Source organism: Tachyglossus aculeatus (assembly GCF_015852505.1).
Source record: "Tachyglossus aculeatus isolate mTacAcu1 chromosome 12 unlocalized genomic scaffold, mTacAcu1.pri SUPER_6_unloc_1, whole genome shotgun sequence".
In the NCBI taxonomy this organism is placed as follows: domain Eukaryota; kingdom Metazoa; phylum Chordata; class Mammalia; order Monotremata; family Tachyglossidae; genus Tachyglossus; species Tachyglossus aculeatus.
In genome coordinates, this window is record NW_024044828.1 from 1,820,011 (window position 1) to 1,840,966 (window position 20,956).

Below are 20,956 nucleotides of genomic sequence, written 5' to 3' on the forward strand. Positions count from 1 at the left end.
ATCAGTTTGTCCCACGTGGGGCTCACAGTCTTAATCCCCATTTTACAGATGAGGTCGCTGAGGCTCAGAGAAGTGAAGTGACTTGCCCAAAGTCACACAGCAGACATGTGGCAGAGTCGGGATTCGTCTCCCCCTTCTAGACTGTGAGCCCGCTGTTGGGTCGGGGTCGTCTCTATATGTTGCCAAATTGTACTTCCCAAGCGCTTAGTACAGTGCTCTGCAAACAGTAAGCGCTCAATAAATGCGATTGAATGAATGAATGAATGTTTGTCCCACGTGGGGCTCACAGTCTTAATCCCCATTTTACAGATGAGGTCACTAAGGCTCAGAGAAGTGAAGTGACTTGCCCAAGGTCGCACAGCAGACATGTGGCAGAGTTGGGATTCGTCTCCCCCTTCAAGACTGTGAGCCCGCTGTTGGGTCGGGACCGTCTCTATATGTTGCCAAATTGTACTTCCCAAGTGCTTAGTACAGTGCTCTGCACACAGTAAGCGCTCAATAAATGCAATTGAATGAATGAATGAATGTTTGTCCCACGTGGGGCTCACAGTCTTAATCCCCATTTTACAGATGAGGTCACTGAGGCTCAGAGAAGTGAAGTGACTTGCCCAAGGTCACACAGCAGACATGTGGCAGAGTCGGGATTCGTCTCCCCCTTCTAGACTGTGAGCCCGCTGTTGGGTCGGGACCGTCTCTATATGTTGCCAAATTGTACTTCCCAAGCGCTTAGTACAGTGCTCTGCACACAGTAAGTGCTCAATAAATACGATTGAATGAATGAATGAACGAACCCATGACCTCTGACTCCAAAGCCCGTGCTCTTTCCACTGAGCCACGCTGTTGCATCCACCCCAGTGCCTGGCACATAGCAAGCGCTCAACAAATGCCACAATTATTACTATCATTATGTTGCCATCAAGCTGACATCTTTCCAGGATTCCCATCCAGCTCCCGTTCAGTCCTTCTCGGCTTCATCCGTTCCCTTCCTTCCCTGCGGCTTTTACTCCGTGCCCCTGTGGGAGGCACAGCAGCTGTGGGAAGAGTAGGGAAGAATGGGAACTCCAATGGGAATCCTCTTCCACGCTCCATCAGCTCCGATGCTCTTCTTTGGGCTCCAGGCTGGACTCTCGGAGTCAAGGGCTCCGATCATCTAAGTTTATGCGTTCTCGGGGGGCGTTTACGGGATTCTGTTTTCAGGCTTAATAGTGTGTAAGATGATTCACGGATCTGCCTTCTGAAGATGTTCCTTAGTGGCGAAAAATGAATTCAAAGGTGGATTATCATTCGGGAAGAAAAATCCATTGCGTCTCCTCTGTTTTTCTAGTATTAGTCCAAGGGAAAGTTCCGTGATGGAGAGAGTTGCTGGGCTGTCCATCCTAGTGTGTCAGAATTAAAACCTGATTTACTCCCAATTCATACATAGCTGTGCTTGTGGGGACTAATAATAATCATGGTATTCGTTAAGCGCTTACTATGTGCCAAGCAGCATTCTCAGCGCTGGAGCAGATTCAAGAGAATCAGGCTGGGTACAGGCCCTGTCCCATATGAGGCTCGCAGTCTAAGCCCACTTTACAGGTGAGGAAACCGAGGCACGGAGCAGTGAAGTGACTTGCCCAAGGTCACACGGCAGACCACCGGCGGAGCCGGGATTAGAACCCAGGTCCAATGACAGCAGCCGTTCAATCCCATCGATATCTAGGTAGGGTTAGTTTCCATTTTTAATGCACTGTAGGCGATGAAGGTGTAAGAGAAGGTTAGGTTTCATTCTGTAAAAATTAATCTCTTCTGGTTTTGTGCTACATTTCCTTGTTTTAGGTGGATCGTTTGAACTGAATTCTGTCACTTACTTGGTGGACATTTGTATCAAATGGCGTGTCACATTCCATTTCCAGGATAAAGTGTGCGAAGTGGCTATCAAAATTTGCGATTAATAGTCAAGATCTGTCCACAAAAGGGATTTTCGTGTGTGTGTGTGTGTAAAGTAACAATGACCGTAGTCTTAGTGACCTTGCGAATATCATTTGCTCTCACATTATATTCTTTACTGCCCTCTTGATATCTTTGTTCCATTATCTCCGTGTCATCTGTTGCTTATGTGATAGTGATCTGGAGTGTTTTGGCAATATTTTTTTTAGGGATCCTGCTAATTCATGTTTCTTTCCTGCATTCTTCCCCTTCGCCGTCTCTAACTCGGTGCTACAGAGGAAACATGTATTTATTGTTCTATTGATTTCATGAGCCTGGTAAAACAGTACCCAGCCGGTCATAAATAAATTGGTTATGACTTTATAGTTTGGTTACTGTAGAGGTAGAAATGTAACGATTGTATATTTTTGAAAGTCCACATGGTAAACCAGTGCTCCTTTCCACAGTTTATTATCTTTAATGAGGTACCAGTTTTTTATGCTTAGTGTCAGTCAAGGAGTCGTATTTATCGAGCGCTTACTGTGTGCCAACTTGTACTTCCCAAGCGCTTAGTACAGTGCTCTGCACGCAGTAAGCGCTCAATAAATACGATTGATTGATTGATTGCAGAACACTATGCTAAGCCCTTGGAGAGTACGGTACAGTAGAGTCGGTAAACACATTCCCTGCCACACAAGGAGTTTACAGTCTAGAAGGGGAGGCAGACGTAAAAATAAATTATTGCTCTGTCTCTTCCCCTCCTCCCTCTCCCCATCGCCCCCGTCTTACCTCCTTCCCCTCCCCACAGCACCTGTATATATGTTTGTACGTATTTATTACTCTATTTATTCATTTTATGTGTACATATTTAATCTATTTATTTTATTTTGTTAATATGTTTTGTTCTCTGTCTCCCCCTTCTAGACTGTGAGCCCACTGTTGGGTAGGGACCGTCTCTAGATGTTGCCAACTTGGACTTCCCAAGCGCTTAGTCCAGTGCTCTGCACACAGTAAGCGCTCAATAAATACGATTGAAGGAATGAACGAATGCCTAAGTGGTGTGGGGCTGCGGTTGGGATCAATCAATCAATCAATCAATCGTATTTATTGAGCGCTTGGGATGAATACAGGGGTACGAATCCAAGCGGCAGGGTGATGCAGGAGGGAGAAGAAGTAGGGGAAATGGGGGCTTAATTGGGGAAAACCTCTTGGAGGACGTGTGATTTTAATAAGGGTTTGAAGGTGGGGAGAGTGATCGCCCTTCGGATATAAAGAGGTGATGGAGTGGCGGGCCAGAGGCGGGATATTGGCGAGGCGTCGGCGGCGAGTTAGATGAGATCGAGGCACAGTTTGGCTTCAGAGGAGTGAAGTGAGCGTGTTGGGTTTTAATAGGAAGTCAGTGAGGTAAGATAGGAGGGGAACCGCTTTAAAGCCGATAGAAAGGAGTTTCTTTTTGATCTGGAGGTGGGCGGGGACCCACTGGAGGTTCTTGCGGAGTGGTGAAACACGGACTGCACAATTTCATAGAAGAGTGATCCGGGCAGCAGAGTGAAGTGTGGACTGGAGTGGGGAGAGACAGGAGGCAGGGAGGTCAGTGAGGAGGCTGATTCATTCATTCAGTCGTATTTATTGAGCGCTTACTGTGTGCAGATCAATCAATCAGTCGTATTTATTGAGCGCTTACTGTGTGCAGAGCACCGTACTAAGCGCTGGGGAAGTCCAAGTTGGCAACATATAGAGACAGTCCCTACCCAACAGTGGACTCACAGTCTAGAAGGGGGAGACAGAGAACAAAACCAAGCATACTAACAAAATAAAAGAAATAGAATAGATATGTACAAGTAAGATAAATAGAGTAATAACTATGTACAAACATATATACATATATAGGCGCTGTGGGGAAGGGAAAGAGGTAAGATGGGGGGGGAATCAATCAATCGTATTTATTGAGCGCTTACTGTGTGCAGAGCACTGTAAAATAAATAAATAAATAGAGTAATAACTATGTACAAACATATATACAGGCGCTGTGGGGAAGGGAAGGAGATAAGATGGGGGAATCAATCAATCGTATTTATTGAGCACTTACCGTGTGCAGAGCACTGCACCGGGCGCTTGGGAAATACAAGTTGGCAACATACAGAGACAGTCCCTACCCAACAGTGGGCTCACAGTGTAGAAGACCTGTATATATGTTTGTACATATTACTCTATTTATTTTACTTGTACATAGTTATTCTGTTTATTTTGTTAATCTGTTTTGTTGTCTCTCTCCCCCTTCTAGACCATGAGCCCGCTCACAGTTGGGTAGGGACCGTCTCTATATGTTGCCAACTTGTACTTCCCAAGCGCCTACTGGACCCACGTGGGACAGTTTGATCACATTGTATCCCCCAGCATTTAGAACAGTGCTTTGCACCTAGTAAGCGCTTAACAAATGCCATTATTATTCATTCATTCATTCATTCGTATTTATTGAGCACTTACTGTGTGCAGAGCACTGTACTAAGCGCTTGGGAAGTACAAGTTAGCAACATATAGAGACGGTCCCTACCCAACAGTGGGCTCACAGTCTAGAAGGGGGAGACAGAGAACGAAACAAAACATACTAACAAAATAAAATAGATAGAATAAATACGTACAAATAAAATAAATAAATAAATAAATAGAGTAGTAAATGTGTAAAAACATATATACATATGTACAGGTGATCAGGGGTTTGCATCTGGGGTGGAGGAGAATAGGTAGTCCTTGGAGTTTACCAAACGTCCTGATCACATTTCTTTCATTCACTTTAGAAGCATTTTATTTCTCAGCGCTTAGAATAGTGCTCTGCACATAGTAAGCGCTTAATAAATGCCATTATTATTATTTAGAAGCCCTGATTCTGAAAACTTTTGTCTCCTGGTTTTCTTTATAAATTCCAAATCTTTTCAAGGCAGGAGTTCTCATCTGTGAAGCTCAGGACTGAGCTCAGTTGTAGAAACAGATCTGGCACATGGTAAGTGCTTCATAAATGCCATTATTATTATTATTTTGTGCATATCCATCTCCCCTATCTGTAATTTATTTGAACGTGTGTCTCCCCCATTGACTGGTGGGCTTGTGCTCCTTAAGGGCTGGGCTCACGTTTACTCACCCCATTATACTGTACTCTCCCAAGAGCCTAGTACAGTGCTTAGCCCACAGTAAGTTGCTCAATAAATCATCATCAATCGTATTTATTGAGTGCTTACTGTGTGCAGAGAGCGCTTGGGAAGTACAAATTGGCAACATATAGAGACAGTCCCTACCCAAGAGTGGGCTCACAGTCAATAAATGCCATTGATTCCTCTCCCCCTCGTCCCCCTCTCCATCCCTCCCAACATCTTACCTCCTTCCCTTCCCCACAGCACCTGTATATATGTATATATGTTTGTACAGATTTACTATTACTATTAGTAAGATTGGGGCTGGAGATGTGGATTTGGGAATCATCCGCGTAGGTACTGTAGATGAAGCCTTAGGAGCGATTGAGGTCTACGGGGGAGCGGGTGTAGATGGAGAAGAGGAGGGGACCCAAAACTGAGCCTTGAGGGTCACCCACCGTTAGCTGGTGGGAGGCAGAGGAGGAGCAGGGAAGTCGAGTGAGACAGTTTCCCATTTTTCCAGTAATGAGATTGAGGCAAACAAGCTACCCCACTAGCCCAAAGTAGATTTGCAGCCAAGTGACGGAGCCCATCCCCTGCATTGTTGGCCTGCAAAGTCGATTTTTGCTGCCCTAATGTCATCCCGATGCAGGGAGAACTGGGCTGAACCAAGGCCGGTCTCTGCTTTCTAATCTGCCTCTCGCTGTTCTCATCAATCAATCAATCAATCAATCAATCGTATTTATTGAGCGCTTACTGTGTGCAGAGCACTGCACTAAGATGGCAACATATAGAGACAGTCCCTACCCAACAGTGGGCTCACAGGCTTCTCATCCTCAAGAAGTGTTTAAAAAGGATAAAATAATAATCATGATGATGGTATTTGCCAAGCGCTGTTCTAGATAGAAGATCATCAGGTCGGCCCACATGGGGTTTGCAGTCTTAGTCCCCGTTTTACAAATGAGGTAACTGAGGCCCAGAGAAGTGAAGTGACTTGCCCAGGGTCACACAGCTGACAAGTGGCCGAGCGGGGATTCAAATAATAATAATAATAATAATGGCATTTATGAAGTGCTTACTATGTGCAAAGCACTGTTCAAACCCACGACCTCTGGCTCCCAATTCCAGGCTCTTTCCACTGAGTCACGCTTTATTCACCTGACGGAGACAGTCGGTGATATTTATTGAGCGCTAACTGTGTACAGAGCACTGTATTAAGCGCTTGGGAGACTATATAACAGACACATTCCCTGCCCACAATGAGCTTACAGTCTAGAGGGGGATCGCTTGTCTGGCCCATCTGCTGCGGTGTCTTCCAGCGGTGCTTCGCACATAGTAAGCGCTTAACAAATGCCATCGTTATTATAATTATTATAATTATTCCAAGTGTTTTTGCCTCTGCTTTCCCGTGTCTTTAGTTTAAGGTGCCATCCTCATTTGCAAGTGCCTCTTTTCAGCTTTTAGGGCAACTGCATGGAAGTCCATTATCCTAACAAGGAAATCTTCACTGCTCATGACTTTTCCAAGACCTTGTGTGGGTTTTTTTTTTTAAATGATATTTGTTAAGCACTTATGTGCCAGGCACTGTACTAAGCTCTAGGGTAGCTACAAGCTAATCGGGTTGGACACAGTCCGCGTCCTACGTGGTGCTCATGATGTTAATCCCCATTTTACAGATGGGGTAACTGAGGCACCGAGAAGTTAAGTGACTTGCCCAAGATCACACAGCAGACTGACGGAGCCAGGATTAGACCCCAGGTCCTTGTGATTCCATGAGCTCTATGGGGCCCCTTGAGCAGTTCCACGCGTCACTTATGGGTCACATCATCATCATCATCATCATCAATCGTATTTATTGAGCGCTTAGTATGTGCAGAGCACTGTACTAAGCGCTTGGGAAGTACAAATTGCCAACATATAGAGACAGTCCCTACCCAACAGTGGGCTCATTCAATACCAAATGGCAAGACTTTTTTTTGGATGGCATTTATTAAGCGCTTACTACGTGCAAAGCACTGGTCTAAGCGCCGGGAAGGTTACAAGGCGATCAGGTTGTCCCGCAGGAGGCTCACAGTCTTAATCCCCATTTTACAGATGAGGTAACAGGCACAGAGAAGTGAAGTGACTTGCCCAAAGTCACACAGCTGACACTCGGCAGAGCCGGGATTTGAACCCATGACCTCCGACTCCAAAGCCCGGGCTCTTTCCACCGAGCCACGCGTGAACGATGAAGCTCTGCTTTGCAGTACATCTCTTCTTGTTGAAAGTATGGGCACTTGGAAAAACAGCTATTCAGGGCGGGTCACCTGAAGAGAGTAAATGACAGCAGGATACTTAAGGAGCTAGTGGGTGGAGACCTGAAATTGGGAAACAAAATTAAGGAAGACAGAGGAAATGTTGTGTGGATGCAGTAAAACAAAGTTTCTGCCCATGTTGCATCCCATCTAAAAACAGAGAGTAAATTGCCAAAGATAGACCAGCCTTGTGTATCACAATTCAAAAGAAGTAGTTCTTTTTGACCTAAAGCTTCTTAGGGAAGAAGTGATGAGGAATCCTCCGTAGTATTTATTGAGCGCATACTGTGTGCAGAACACTGTACTAAGCACTTGGGCGAGTACAATGCAATAGAATAGGCAGATGTATTCAACAGTGCCAGGTGCCATAATCCTCAAACATCATAACACAATAAGGTAGTGCTTTTGTGTGGACACGTTGTGAGTCCCCCCACGACCTTTATACACACACACACAAACACGCACGCAATCCCATCTTTAAATGTCATTTAAAATTTTTAAATAATGAAATTTGTCCGGGAGTACAGTTCTTCATCTTGAACTGAAAAGCAAATCACAAGCATCTGCGCATATCAATTCCTGGACCACCATCTTGAAGACTTTCAGTGATGCTAGAAGCCTGCTGAGCTGAAAGAGGGTTTTTTTGCTTGTTTGGGAGTCTGTTCTGCTTCCAAATTGTTTCTCAGTTCGGGTGAGTCGATCGATTCAATACAAAGGAGCAGAGAATTAAAGGCAAGATAAAAATCACAGATTTAATGCAAATGTTAGGAAAGTGATTCACCCAAATGGTCCATATGCTGTAATTAAAAGTATTAGGTTGCTAACTAGTAGTGAAAAATAGAACCAAAATATGCATCGTATGTTCAATGTGGTTGTGTTAATGTTGTGCTAGAATATTAGCTGCTGATGGGAAAATTAGGAAAAATAGGCTTAAGAGGGAAGATGGGGAATTCATTTTTAACCGTCTCGACTTGAAGATGCAGGGGGGCCATCTACGTGGTGATGTCCCAGAGGCAAGAGGAAATGTGAGATTATCGGGTGGGAGAGAAGCCAAAGTTGATGAGATTGATTTTAAGCTCCTTGTGGGCAGGGATATTGCCTTTCAACTTTATAATATTTTGCTCTCCCGAACGCTTAGTACGGTGCTCTGTGCGTAGTAAATGCTCATTAAATACCACTGAATGGTAGATCTGCATAGAACAGATGAACTTCTCAAGCTGGTGAGTCTGTGGGGTAGGAGCAGGGAATCCAAGACAATTTGGCCAAAAAAAATGAGAGGCAAATAAAAAGCCAATCGATGAGATAAGAAAGGAGCAGAGGAAGGAAGAGAATCAAGTGAGTAGTGTATCGGTGAAGCAGGTTGGTGTAGCAGTTCTTTAAGTAGGGAAGAGTTGGCCGTATCAAAAGGCCTAGTAAGGTGAGCCCCTTGTTGGGTAGAGATTGTCTATTTAATAATAATAATAATAATAATAATAATAATAATGGCATTTATTTGTTGCCGAATTGTACTTTCCAAGTGCTTAGTACAGTGCTCTGCCCACAGTAAGCGCTCAATAAGTACGATTGGATGAATGAATGAATTCCAATAGACCTGGCGAAGAGCAGTCATTGGAGACCACTATGGAGAGCACTCTCTAAGTAGAGTGCTGAAAAATTCAACTCCCGCTTCTTTAATGATCCTTTGGCTTACTGGCATTCACTGTAGCTTAGCAATGTAGAGAAACATTCAAGTTTCAGTAATAATTCTGATGTTGTTCAAACCCTTCTTCCCCTTTAATAGAGAGGTGTTATACCACAATTCATTACCCCCTTGCTTCCATGCTAATGCTTTGCCAGTTTGCCAAACAATCCCTCAAATCAGTGAAGCATGCCATTAGTTCTGTCAGGTTGCCGGCCTACCCAAGGGGTCCTCACCTTTCTATTTAGTCCTAAATCCAGGGGACAATTCCCCTGAAGGGAATTTCCCACCCCAGGGAGCCCCTATTTTTCCATGGCATCACCCCATGATAAACCGTAGATGCTGTGCTCTGAGTTAATGTTATCTGAGCTATCGCATCTGCCCACGTCCTGGCTATCTGTTCCCTAGTAGGGTGGTGGCAGAGGAAATTCTCAGTCACTTTCTGAGCTCACTTACTTTTTCCCCTCATGTTGTGGAACAGGAGACCCATCGCCACCCCCAACCCTGCAAAGTTTGTAATGTAGAAGGTGAAGACTGTGAGCCCGTTGTTGGGGAGGGACTGTCTCTATATCAATCAATCGTATTTAAGTAGGGAAGAGTTGGCCGTATCAAAAGGCCAAGTAAGGTGAGCCCCTTGTTGGGTAGAGATCGTCTATTTGTTGCCAGCTTATGCCAACTATATGTTGCCAACTTGTACTTCCCAAGCGCTTAGTACAGTGCTCTGCACACAGTAAGCGCTCAATAAATACGATTGAATGAATGAAGGGACCGTCCAGCCATGGAAGGTTAAGTGATTAGCGGATATTTCCAGAGACTGGCCACCCCACACTCTCAGATCGTTGGGGAGGAGTGAACGCTGTTATAAGGAAGGGAGTCTCTCCAACTGCCCCCTCCAAGTCTTCAGTCAATCATATTTAAGTGCTTACTGTGCACAGAGCACTGTACTAAGCACTCGGGATACAACAATATAACGGTGCATTTCCTGCTCACAGCAAGCTTACAGCCTAGACGGGAAGACAGACATTAGTATAAATAAAGAAAACTACAGAGATGTGCTTAAGGGCTGTGGGGCTGGCGGGGGGGTGAATAAAAGGAGCAAGTCAGGAGTAAATGGAAGAAAAGGAAAAGAGGGTTTAGTCAAGGAAGGCCTCTTGCAAGAGCTGTGCTTTCAATGAGGCTTTGAAGCAGGGGAGAGCGATTCTGTATCGGATATCAATCAATCAATCAATTGTATTTATTGAGTGCTTACTGTGTGCAGAGCACGGTACTAAACGCTTGGGAAGTCCAAGTTGGCAACATATAGAGACGGTCCCTACCCAACAGTGGGCTCACAGTCTACAAGGGGGAGACAGAGAACAAAACCAAACAGATTAACAAAATACAATAAATAGAATAGATATGTACAAGTAAAATAAATAAATAGAGTAATAAATATGTACAAACATATATACATATATACAGGTGCTGTGGGGAAGGGAAGGAGGTAAGGCCGGGGGGATGGAGACGGGGAGGAGGGGGAGAGGAAGGAGGGGGCTCAGTCTGGGAAGGCCTCCTGGAGGAGGTGAGCTCTCAGTAGGGCCTTGAAGGGAGGATATGAAAAGGGAGGGCGTTCCATACTATAGCCAGGACATAAGTGAGAAGGCGGTGGTGAGACCGATGAGATTGAGGTACAGTGAATAGATTGGCATTTGAGGAACAAAGCGTGTGGCAGAGTCCTCTTAGGTGAATAGCAATGTGAGGTAGGAGGGGACAAGAAGATTGAGTGATGGTATGGAGTTTCTATTTGATGCGGAGGTGGATGAGCAACCGCTGGAGGTCCTTGAGAAGTGGGAAAATATGGACTGAACGTTTTCGTAGAAAAATGATTGGCGCAGCAGAGTGAAGTATGAACTAGCTTGCTGAGAGGAGGCAGGGAGGTCAGCAAGGAGGCTGATACATAATCAAGGCAAGATAGGATAAGTGCTTGGATTAGTAATAATAATGATGGCATTTATTAAGCGCTTACTACGTGCAAAGCACTGTTCTAAGTGCTGGGGAGGTTACAAAGTGATCAGGTTGTCCCACGGGAGGCTCACAGTCACGGGAGGCGCACAGTCACTTCACTTCTCTGAACCTCAGTTTCCTCAGCTGTCCAAAGGGGATTCGATACCTGTTCTCCGTGCTACTTAGCCTGGAGAACCTGATTATCTTGTATCCACCCCCAGCAAGGTACTAAATGCACATAAGAAGCACTTAACAAAAGCCACAGTTATTAGTAAGGATTTTTATTCTCCAAAGAGCCTAGGCCATATCAACTGATCGTACTTAGGTATCCCTGTATGGAATAACATCTCAGAGTCTATCCACGGAAAGGCCCAGAGTTGCCCAAACAGCTAAAATTCCTTCTCTCGGGGCCCTGTATGGCAGCACAGGCCTCCCTGTTTTCCGTAACTCCAGAAGAGGAAGTGACTATTTTAGTGCTCCGTGTTGGTTCAAGAAAGTTTCTCTTCTTCAGGAGGGTGAATCTGTCCGTCATCCATATTTGTTGCGATAAATGGGACTCTGGACTCTTGTTATAACCATCGCTGTCCTTGGTTTTCTTCCTAAGTAATTTGTGTCTGTCCATCCCCTCATTTAAAGTAAATGTGGGACAGAGACTGCCTGATGTGATTATCCTCCAGACTGTAAGCTCTTGTGGGCAGCTTGTCTACTAACTCTGCTGTAGTGTTCTCTCTCAAGTGCTTAGTACAGTGCTCTGCACACAGTAAGCGCTCAATAAATACGATTGATTGATTGATTGATCTTTTATCTACCTCAGCCCTTGTGCTTGGCACATATAAGCACATAATAATAATAATGGTATTTGTTAAGCAATTACTATGTGCTTAACAGTGCTTGTCACTTAGTAAGCGCTTAACAAATGCCATTATTATTATTATTACTATTATTAAGTGCTTATATGTGCCCGCTTAACAAATGCCATTATTATTATTATTACTATTATTAAGTGCTTATATGTGCCAAACACTCTTCTAAGCACTGGGGTTGATACAAGGTAATCAGGTTGGACACAATCCCTGTCCTACATGACGCTCACACTCTTAATCCCCATTTTACAGATGAGGGGACTGAGGCACAGAGAAGTTAAGTGACTTGCCCAAGGTCACACAGCTGATACGTGGTGGAGCCGGGATATGCTCTTACCACTAGGCCATGCTGCTTCCAATACCACTAAAAAAAAGTTGAAAATAAGCGGGTTGGATGTAGGGCAAACCCACCCAGCGCAACAAGGATCTCTTTTTTAGAAAAGCCATGGGCGTCTATGACAATCGGCCTGTTTCGTTTTCAGCCACGTTCACACACGTGAATAGGACCTCACCTCCAGTAGTGGCATCTTGAAATATTCAAGTGTGAAGTTCAGATAGATGCCAGCCTTGTGGGTGCAAACCCCCAGAATTTATGAATTTTCTGACCTGACTTGCACGTGGGCTTTGGCCAAGGGGCCTAACCTCAGTGAAGGAAGAGAGAAGGGGTATGGTGGGGCATTGGTGGTCAGTCCCCAGGGTAAGATTGGGGTCTTTTGTCCCTGTCTATGTCATGCTTAGGGGGTCCCGGAACCCTCTCATGGTCATAAAACATGGGGGGGGACCCGATTCCGGAGTTCTAATCTATTTCTGATACGCTACGATGTTTTTTCATTAATCCAAGCACAATGGCTTTTAATTAGCAATTGTTAGTAGCACCCCGGTGTGGCTATTTATACACAGATCTTTTTTTGAAAAGTTAAATGTTGTAATTTCCCTCAGTTTATTTCCATTGAGAAAGTTTTAATGGGCTCTTAATCAGTCACTCAATCAGTGGTATTTATGAGCACCTACTAAGGGTGAAGCGTGTGAACGCATTGCAGTGAAACCAAGACATATGTTTCCTGTCCTCCAGAACCTTATAATATAATGAAGGAAATGGACAGGCAAAAAGGAATTACAAATAGTGGGAGCGAAAGAAAAACTAGTAGACATAGGAAGATCTCTTTTGGTTTGTTCCTCCGGTCTCCAGGACATCTTCACACGGACGTGATTCACCTCAGCCTCACGAAACGTCACGTCCGTAATTTATTTTAAAGTCCATCTCCCCCTCTAGACTGTCGGCTTCTTGTGGACAGGGTATGTGTCTACCAACTCTTATTATAATGTACCCTCCCAAGCCCTTAGTACTGTGCTCTGCACACAGTAAGCACTCAAAAAATACCACAGATCGATCAATAGATCCCGAAACAAAACTGAGGCCTAGCAAAACGAACCGTCCTGGGAGTCAAGAGTCCGGCTCTGTTGCGTGTTTAACCTCCCGGGGCCTTGGCTTCTCCTTCTGAAAATAAGGCTAATGTGGCACAGCACTCAGCACATGCTGCTTCCAGTACCACTAAAAAAAGTTGAAAATAAGCAGGTTGGGTGTAGGACAAACCCACCGGTGCAACAAGGATCTCTTTTTTAGAAAACCACATAGTGAGCACTTAATAAAGGCCCTAAAAAACCCATCCCCTTTCGCCCCAAAATGGTGGTTTGTGGCCCTCCTGGTCTGATTTCTTCAGAAAAATTGTCAGCGCGCTCTGTGCAACCAGGCAAAGATTTTAAAGCAGCTTGCAATCTGTTTGTTTATTACGGCTCCCCTTACCTCTGATTCGGCTTTTAAGACCAGGCAGTTGACACTCCCACTAATCTGTGCAAGATGCCTGGGCTCTTCTGAAGAGTTCCTACTGCCTCTCAGCCCTCTAGCAATCGCAATTAGAGGAATCTTTCCTTCTGGAGAAACCCCGGTCACAGAGAGAGATTATGAAGAGAGGAAGAGGGAGCAGGAGAGAAAAAAAGATTCATCCTTGGGGGAAATCTGTATCTTTTCCGAGCGTTTGGGGCCTAATGGAAAGAGCATGGGCCTGGACGACAGAAGACTGGTTCTGACCCAAACTCGGCTACTTGTCTGTTGTTTGACTCCGGTCAAGTCCTTTGTCTTTGTAACTCGGTTTCCTCATCTGTAAAATGGGGATAAATTCCCCATTCTCCCTTTCCCTCAGACTGTGAACCCTCTGAGGGACAGGGACTGTAACAATAATAATAGTGGTATCTGTTAAGGGCTTACTAAGTGCAAAGCACTGTTCGAAGCGCTGGGGAGGTTACAATCAATCAGTCAATCGTATTTATTGAGCGCTTACTATGTGCAGAGCACTGTACTAAGCGCTTGGGAAGTACAAATTGGCAATACATAGAGACAGTCCCTACCCAACAGTGGGCTCACAGTCTAAAAGGGGGAGACAGAGAACAAAACCAAACATACCAACAAAATAAAATAAATAGGATAGAAATGTACAAGTAAAATAAGTAAATAAATAAACAAATAGAGGAATAAATATGTACAACCATAAGGTGATCAGGTGGTTCCACGGGGGGCTCACGGTTTTAATCCCCATTTCACAGATGAGGGAACTGAGGCACAGAGAAGTGAAGTGACTGGCCCGAGGTCACACAGCTGACAGTTGGCAGGGCCGGGATTTGAACCCATGACCTCTGACTCCAAAGCCCGGGCTCTTTCCACTGAGCCACGCTGCTTCTACAATTGACCGGATTCCTTTGTGTCTCCCCCAGCACTTAGCACAGTGGCATATAGTACGTGTTTCATAAATACCATCGTTCTTGTTGTGTTTTTTGGGGTCTAACCGAGGTAGGAATGCCAGTGACTTTGCGGTGGGGAGGTGGTTTGAATTACTTTGGTGTGTCTATTTCTGATCGGGATCAAGAGGTCATACGTGATGAAGCAGTGCAGAAATGGTCTTGGTTTCTGAGAGACCGTTTCCAAAAGCCTCCGATTCAGTACCATTAATAGCCTTGTTAGAAGAAAGGGTACGTTGTGATGGTAACTCTAACGGAGGAAAAGAATGGGCAAAATTAAAACCGATTTGCACAACAGAGAGGACCGTTTTGGATCGGAGAGAATAAACTGACCTGATGCCTAATAGATGTAAATTCTGCGGATGACTGGCCGTGTACTGTCCACTTTGAGAAGATATAAAAAGCGCTAATATGCTCCTCCTCACAATTTCCGTCCACCTCGTTTTGGAAACTCCAAACTCCAGCGAGTAGCAGGGCCACTGTAGGGAAAGTAGTAGAACAGAATCACTGCCCGAACTAGCCATGGGCTCTTACTTTCCTCCCTGCTCCCCAAACCTTAATTGCTGACTAATTTCATTAACTCAGCCTTTAAAGTCATGGCTTAGTGGCTAGAGCACGGGGCTGGGAGTCAGAATTAGAACCCAGGTCCTTCCGACTCCGCCACTGGTCTGCTGTGTGACTTCACTTCTCTGAGCCTCAGTTGCCTCATCTGTAAAATGGGGATTAAGAGTGTGAGCCCCCTATGGAACAGGGACTATGTCCAACCTGTTCAACTTACAGTGGTTAGAACATAGACTTGACACCTGGCTACATGTTTTGTTTTATTGTCTGTCTCCCACTTCTAGACTGTGAGCCCGTTCATTCATTCATTCAGTCGTATTTATGGAGCGCTTACTGTGTGCAGAGCACTGTACTAAGCGCTAGGGAAGTCCAAGTTGGCAACACATAGAGACGGTCCCTACCCAACAGTGGGCTCACAGTCTAGAAGGGGGAGACAGAGAACAAAACAAAGCATATTATTGTTGGGTAGGGACCGTCTCGAAATGTTGCCAACTTGTACTTCCCAAGCGCTTAGAACAGTGCTCTGCACACAGTAAGCGCTCAATAAATGCGATTGAATGAATGAATAGTAAGCACTTAACAAGTACGATAATAATAATAATAATTTCTAATATTATTATTATTATTAAATCTGAAAACCCAGCTCTCCTCCAGTTTTCCCTTCACACACGTGTAGCCGTCTCACACTTGCATACACTGACACATGCATGCACACATACACACACACATATACACTTTCTCTGTCTCTCACACACCCTTCAGGGAGTGAGCTGATGCCCTCCCCATTCTGCCACACATTGTTATTTTGGGCTCAACTGATATTACTTAGTGAATGTGCGGGTCACCAATTCCAAAGTGACAATTGGTGACCTGCCCCTTCAATAAGTAATGACAGTGCTTCAGTGCTTAGAACAGTGCTTTGCACGTAGTAAGTGCTTAACAAATGCCATTATTATTATTATTATTATTATTATTATTATTATTATTATTATTAAGCCTCTACTGCGTGCAGAGCACTCGGAGGGATTTCTGTGCTTTAGCGAGCCTATTGGCCTGCTGGCTATGGTTTTCCCTCCGCCACCACTCAGTGCCAGGCAGGAAGAAATGGATGGAAGCGCGTGGGGCCCTTGGTGGCAGTGGTGGGGAAAGGAGGTGAAAAGGCTGGCGAGGGTCAAGGGTGATAGCTTGCCCCCTCCTACCTTACCTCATTAATATAATAATAATAATAATGGCATTTGTTAAGCGCTTACTATGTGCAAAGCACTGTTCTAAGTGCTGGGGAGTTTACAAGGTGATCAGGTTGTCCCACGGGGGGCTCACAATCTCAACCCCCATTTTACAGATGAGGTCACTGAGGCCCGGAGAAGTTAAGTGACTTGCCCAAAGTCACACAGCCGACAAGTGGCGGAGCCGGGATTTGAACCCATGACCTCTGACTCCAAAGCCCTTGCCCTTTCCACTGAGCCATGCTGCTTCCCTATTTCCTTTACAGCCCAGCCTGCACACTTTGCTCATAATGCCAACCTACTCACTGTACCTCAGTCTCCCCATCGACCCCTAGTCCATGGCTTCCCTATGGCCTGGGCCGGACTCTCCATTTATATCTGAAAGACCGCCGTCCTCCTGACTTTTTTTAGCCCCCTTTATACTGTAAGCTCCTCGTGGGGAGGGATTTTGTGTGCCAACTCTTTTCCAAGCTGTTAGTACAGTGGTCCGCACAGAGTAAGCACTCGTTAAATGCCCTTGATTGATAAGTTCCGTGGGAAGAGTCCCTGGAAGAAATATACAATTTGAGATAGGGATGGGAGGCTTCAGAAATCCGCACGGTCACTGGCTTCTAGTGAGCACTGATGGCTGAACTTGCTTTGCCATCAATAATAATAATAGTAATAATAATAATGATATTTGTCAAGCGTTTATTATGTGCTGAGCACTGGGGGGGATACAAGGTGAGCAGGTTGTCCCATGTAGGGCTCAAAGTCTTAATCCCCATTTTGCAGATGAGGGAACTGAGGCACAGAGAAGTTAAGTGACTTACCCAAGGTCACACAGCTAAGTGGCAGAGCCAGGATTCGAACCCATGACCTCAGACTCCCAAGCCCCATGCTCTTTCCACTGAGCCACGCTGCTTCACGTCAGTCTGTCCTTACTACGTGCCATGCACTGTACTAAGCGCCGGGGTGGAAACAAGCTAATCAGGTTGGACGCGGTCCCCGTCCAATTACAGGGTTCACGGTCTTAATCCCCATTTAGCCGATGAGGGAACTGAGGCACAGAGGAAGTGAAGCGACTTGCCCAAGGACATACAGCTGACCTGGTTAGAACCCAGGTCCTTTTGCCTCCCAGGGCTGCGCTCCACGTGCAATTTTCCAAACACCGTTAAAAGAAAAAATAAAATCTTCTCGCTGAAACTGCTGCAAGTCGGAGTGGACTGTTGGTTAATCCGACCAGCAGCAGCCCGAGATCTGCCCGAGGCAACCTGTCTAGGACTCCTGGAGAGTGTCTTAAGAATCTCTCTGAGCAGTCAGACGACAGCCGAACCTTTTTCCCAACCGCATTCGTGCAGAGCCTTTTCCAATCCCCGGAAAAACTGCATTCCTCCAAGGCAAGGCCCGCATCCTTCTCTAAAAACAACTCTGCTTCGAAAAGCACCCTCGGAGAGGTCGCCAGAAACCACCGACGGCCCGGGCCGTCCCAGTGGAGCCGGCTGCTTAGTAAGATGCCGGATAACCCGGCTTTGATCGAATCGGTGGTATCTCTCTCACACCCCCACACTCGCCCTTCACATCCTCTCTTTTTCTGCACGCAATGAGTGCTCAATAAATGCCGTTAATCGATTGAGTTTCCCTTTCGTTAGAGCACTGAAGTCCACGTGGATCAGTGCGAGGGAAATGCCCCGCGCCTAAAAGCTCCCTCCTGTTGACAGTTCCAGTTTCGAAAGGCCATTTGAAATTTGAAATCCAAATTTGGTAGTCAGTGGGCTTCCGTTCTGTGCCGCGTCACTGAACTGTGGGCAAAAGGGTTATGTTCTCTGTAGGACCGTAAAGCTGTACTCCAAGGTGTTTATTTCTAAAACATGCGGTTTGTCCAATTTTCATTTAGACAGAGTGCAGAGGATTTTTCAGTATTGTAAGAAATCAGTAGCATGCTGTTAGGATGATAATGTAACTGCCCATATTACTTAATAATAATAATAATGATAATGGCATTTATTAAGCGCTTAGTATGTGCAAAGCACTGTACTAAGCGCTGGGGAGGTTACAAGGTGATCAGGTTGTCCCACGGAGGGGCTCACAGTCTTAATCCCCATTTTACAGATGAGGTAACTGAGGCCCAGAGAAGTGAAGTGACTTGCCCAAAGTCACACAGCTGACAAGTGGCGGAGCCGGGATTTGAACCCATGACCTCTGACTCCAAAGCCCGTCCTCGTTCCACTGAGCCACGCTGCTTCTCTTATAGTGTATACTTATCTCTGTATATCACTGTATACTTATCTCTATACATCTAAATATATATATATACATAGAAAGAGATTGTGTATATTTATACGTGTGCGTGTGTGTAGCTTAAGGATTTCATTATGCCCTGCATTCAGTTGAATTGGGAAATTTGGGGAAATCAGAATCGCAGAATGGGTAATTATGTAGGCTGCCAATTTAAACTTCTGGTAATAAATAATTCCATGTGCTGTGCCAGTCCTGTTCCTTCTCAGATTGCCTCTTTCCAGGCTAAAGAATCATGACCTGTTCCATCTCTCTTGGGGGGAAAAGCTCCTTCAGCCCTGACTGTCTTAGTTGACCTCCTCTGCCCCTTCTTCTAGCTTTATTCAATTCCCAAGGACAAAACTGTAGACAGTAGTTCGTCATCATCAATCGTATTTATTGAGCGCTTACTATGTGCAGAGCACTGTACTAAGCACTTGGGAAGTACAAATTGGCAACATATACAGTCCCTACCCAACAGTGGGCTCACAGTCTAAAAGGGGGAGACAGAGAACAAAACCAAACATACTAACAAAATAAAATAAATAGAATAGATATGTACAAGTAAAATAAATAGAGTAATAAATATGTACAAACATATATGCGTATATACAGGTGCTGTGGGGAAGGGAAGGAGGTAAGAAGGGGGGATGGAGAGGGGGACGAGGGGGAGAGGAAGGAAGGGGCTCAGTCTGGGAAGGCCTCCTGGAGGAGGTGAGCTCTCAATAGGGCCTTGAAGGGAGGAAGAGAGCTAGCTTGGCGGATGGGCAGAGGGAGGGCAGTGCTTGGCACATAGTAAGCGCTTAACAAATACCAAAATTATTATTATCAAGTGGTGGCAGATGGCAGCAAGGGAAAAAATCATGGAGGGGCAAGTGTCTTTAGAATAGGGGAAAGAATTCATTCATTCAGTCGTATGTGTTGAGCACTTACTGTGTGCCCAGCGCTGTACTAAGCGCTTTGTCATCAGGGACCAGGAGAACAGGGTGTTCTGCACATAGTAAGCGCTCAATAAATATAATAAAGATTTTGGAAGGAGGCCGGAGATCTCTTCTCAGGTGACGGTTGAGAGATCGCGGATAGTCTGCATTCAAACTGCTGGAAAAATGACGCCGGATTCGGGCGCGTTGTATTTAATCCCCGAGGATCATTAAATAATCGCGCGGTGACGGCGAAGTCAGCGTCAAGCGCTACCAGCGTCTTTAACAAACCACAGTTTGGGTCACTGTTTCTTTCGTGCTTCTTCCACCAGAACCCAACGCAAGTGGGAACAGCTCTTCAGGCCTTCTATAACCTTGGAACTCTGAGGGAGACGGTCACCAGCGTCGTGGATGGATATTGTGCGGTTCTGGAGGAGAACATCAACAGTGCTTTAGATATCAAAATCTTGACCCAGCCTTCCCAGAGAGGTAGGAATGAAGTTAAACACTGATGGCTTCATTTGTTTTTAAAAGCTCTTCTGCGTCGTGCATGAATGACCCAGCTTCCAGAATAACCCAGTGACTCGTAGTTTAATTGATGAAGAAGAATTAAGGCACTTGTGGTCTAGAAGTAATTTTTGGTCTCTAATTGTGGTTAGAAGTCCAATTTTTGTCCCGGCCCCATGCGGATATGCTGCTCAAAGCCTGGTTCTTTCCCTCTTTGTCCCTGAGGGCCTCTGCCATTCACCTCTGCTCTGGGCTCCAGTCTTTTTGGAGTACTCCCCAAGTCTTCCAAAGTTTCCACCATTGGAAGCTCCCAAATCTGAACGCTGGATTTTAGCGACGGGATAATGTGGCGTGGCACTCCAACTCCAAAGGCCAAATTCATAAGAACATAAGGAAGAGCCTGATCCGTCTAACCTGGTATTAATAATAATAATAATTACGGTATTTGTTAAGCGCTAAATATGTCTCAAGCACTGTTCTAAGAGCTGGGCGAGATACAAAATAATCAGGTTATCCCACTTGGGACTCACCGTGTTCATCCCCATTTTACAGATGAGGTAACTGAGGCTCAGAGAAGTGAAGTGGCCTGCCCAAGGTCACACAGCAGAAAATTGGCGAAGCCGGGATTAGAACCCGCATCCTCTGACTCCCAAGCCTGTGCTCTTCCGATGCTGGCAGCAGCAACGGGTTGCTGCGAATAACTGTGTTATAGATGCCTTTCTTGATAGATGTGACTGCGTCACATCTGTCTATCTATATATCTATCACATATTTATCATATCATATCTATCTATTATATCTATCATATCATATCTTTTAGACTGTGAGCCCACTGTTGGGTA

General features: G+C 45.2%; 1 protein-coding gene across 2 annotated transcripts in view; it reads left to right on the forward strand.

The window, feature by feature from the left end:
- The window catches only part of COG5 (component of oligomeric golgi complex 5), a 303,390-nt gene that overhangs the window by 200,125 nt on the left and 82,309 nt on the right, over positions 1-20,956 (forward strand). For both annotated transcript variants that reach the window (XM_038741032.1, XM_038741033.1), the window contains one exon: positions 19,940-20,096. In XM_038741032.1, the coding sequence (XP_038596960.1) occupies positions 19,940-20,096 (157 nt within the window). The remainder of the gene's footprint in view (positions 1-19,939; positions 20,097-20,956) is intronic.